The sequence below is a fragment of the Perkinsus marinus genome, assembly GCF_000006405.1.
Source record: "Perkinsus marinus ATCC 50983 genomic scaffold scf_1104296944796, whole genome shotgun sequence".
Taxonomy (NCBI): domain Eukaryota; phylum Perkinsozoa; order Perkinsida; family Perkinsidae; genus Perkinsus; species Perkinsus marinus.
The window spans coordinates 1-676 of record NW_003211263.1 but is presented as its reverse complement, the minus strand read 5'-3'; the positions used below and the strand labels follow the sequence as shown (position 1 = coordinate 676).

Sequence of the window (676 nt, the reverse complement as noted above, 5' to 3'; positions counted from 1 at the left end):
GCAGAAGAGGGCGTACGAGTGTGCTTGTGAAATAATTAGAAAATCGCGCAGAGCAACGCGCAGGCCTGCGTACCGATGACCCATCGGCGATGAGTAGTAGGAAAGCGAGCACCTGTGTACTGCATAAACGTGATATTTGAGAATGATGAGAAGAGGTGAGAAAATATATGAATGTTGTAGTGGACGCAGAGTGGGTACTGCACCAGCATCGAGTCAGGGAGACGATATGCACCAACTCCACCACGTCGGCAAGACACATATTCATAATGCTGAGTAGCTCTACAGCCTGGGTATGTCCTTGAGATTGCCCTGGATGACATACTTGGTGTAATCGTCAAGCTGTGGAGAAGTATCACGGAATTGGTACACAACCAGGAAGTCCCAACCACCATCTTTCTTGCTTATCCGGATCTGCTGTCCGGTGGAGAATGAAGGATTATGTACATTAGAGGAGGCTCTCTGATTTGAGATCAAGTGTAACATTTGGCAATCCGCTGAACCTTCTAGAGCATGCCACGAGTTCCAAATGTTCACCTTATACTTAGGGAAATAACCATAGTCGATGGTCGCGATATGGATACGCGACCCAGGGCCGTAGGCATCCTCACCCGGAGCAGGGTTCCACCAGAAGTCCCTGGTTTCATCACCGACGCTCAAGTGTGCCCACCCATAAGTT

The 676-nt window shown here is 49.1% G+C and overlaps 1 protein-coding gene across 1 annotated transcript; it reads right to left on the bottom strand.

Moving 5' to 3' along the window:
- Positions 1-279: 279 nt before the first annotated feature.
- Pmar_PMAR020895 (hypothetical protein) lies at positions 280-459 on the bottom strand (the record flags this gene model as incomplete). Its single annotated transcript, XM_002779963.1, has 1 exon — positions 280-459. A coding segment is annotated over one exon (180 nt), but the record flags the coding sequence as incomplete, so codon positions are not given.
- Positions 460-676: the final 217 nt, after the last annotated feature.